This window comes from Austrofundulus limnaeus, unplaced genomic scaffold, assembly GCF_001266775.1.
Source record: "Austrofundulus limnaeus strain Quisiro unplaced genomic scaffold, Austrofundulus_limnaeus-1.0 Scaffold415, whole genome shotgun sequence".
In the NCBI taxonomy this organism is placed as follows: Eukaryota; Metazoa; Chordata; class Actinopteri; order Cyprinodontiformes; family Rivulidae; genus Austrofundulus; species Austrofundulus limnaeus.
In genome coordinates, this window is record NW_013952817.1 from 387,463 (window position 1) to 388,769 (window position 1,307).

Consider the following 1,307-nt stretch of genomic DNA (forward strand, 5'->3'; position numbering starts at 1 on the left):
CTTCTCGCCTATTGGCCGAGGTCTAGTTTAGCTTAGAAAAAAGACTTCTTTTTGACCCTATAATTTATTTTAATACGCCAGTTATATATTTATACATTTATTTCCAATAATGATAGGTTTGGTCCTCCATAAGAAAACACTGCAGACATGCAAAATGCAAACAGAAATCATTACATTAAAGAAACTGTTTTAGTTGTCTCGAAGGTAAAATGACTTTTGTTGTCATGGTTGCACTCAAGAAAATGAAGATGTACCTTTAATCCACGTTGAAAGGTAGAAATAGAGAGTAAGGCAAGATCTTGTTGTTCCTCAGCGTAACGCACCAAGTAGACATAAACGAGCTTCTTTACCTGGAACAAAAAACAGTTGAAAAAAAAAACATGCTAAAACCTAAGAACAACTGTGGATTATTGGACTTTTGAAAATTATGAAGTAAATAGATAATGCCCTAGGATATTAAGGAAAAAAATAACTATTTTGTTCAACTGAGATAAAAAAATATTCAAAACTACATAGAGACAATACTATGAATTTACATGTAAGTTGATTTATTACCAACCTCAATGTTTTTACACGCCACATTTTTCACCACAGCTGGGAAGAGATCTGATGCATTTTTGCCACGTGCAATCATCTGAAGAGAAAAAAAAAACAAAATTGCTAAGTCTTTTTGTGATTTTTTTTCTACTTTCGTCTTTCAGGTCAGCAGAGATGATGAAATAAAAAAACGAATATTGAATTTCTGAGCAGGAAATCAGACACAGATTATGAATATAAAGAAATTTGTTGGTCATTTACTTACTGATTCTAAGGAGAACAATTTTCGTACCTGTTTCTGGAGGCAACAATGCACTTTGACACAGTTTAAACGGACTAAAAGTCATTCAATGAATGCTCAAGCAGGGCTCTAGAATGCGACCAATTTGGTCGCAAATGCGACCCGATTTCCTAATAGTGCGACTAAAAATAATGTCCGGTCACACTGGTGCGACCAATCGTTCGAGGGGGAGCGGTCGCCCGCTGAAAAAATTTCCATGTTCCATAAAAATAATCCAGCAGTATCAATGGTCGCCCACTGACAGTCTCATCTCTCCTAATAACACTGAGCTCTGCTCGCGGCTCCGCTCCACACCTCCCGCACACACGTTTGTTGTTCTATACTCATGGGGACTTCAAGTTTCTCTCCTCCCGCTGCCTGCTGCAGGTGTCTGCTCCAGCACTTGTTCTCGTTTAGCTGTAGTTACAGGACATAAGGCGGAGCGAGCCGCTGAGCTTCAACTCTACACCTTTTACTCTTTCCTGAACAC

General features: G+C 38.3%; 1 protein-coding gene across 1 annotated transcript in view; it reads right to left on the reverse strand.

Annotated features, from left to right (window-relative positions):
• Positions 1 to 254: 254 nt before the first annotated feature.
• The window catches only part of LOC106528979 (AP-3 complex subunit beta-2), a gene marked incomplete at its 3' end in the record, with an annotated part of 20,294 nt that continues 19,241 nt past the window's right edge, over positions 255 to 1,307 (reverse strand). The window contains 2 exon segments of the mRNA XM_014024273.1: positions 255 to 350; positions 560 to 634. Coding sequence (XP_013879727.1) covers positions 255 to 350; positions 560 to 634 — 171 coding nt within the window.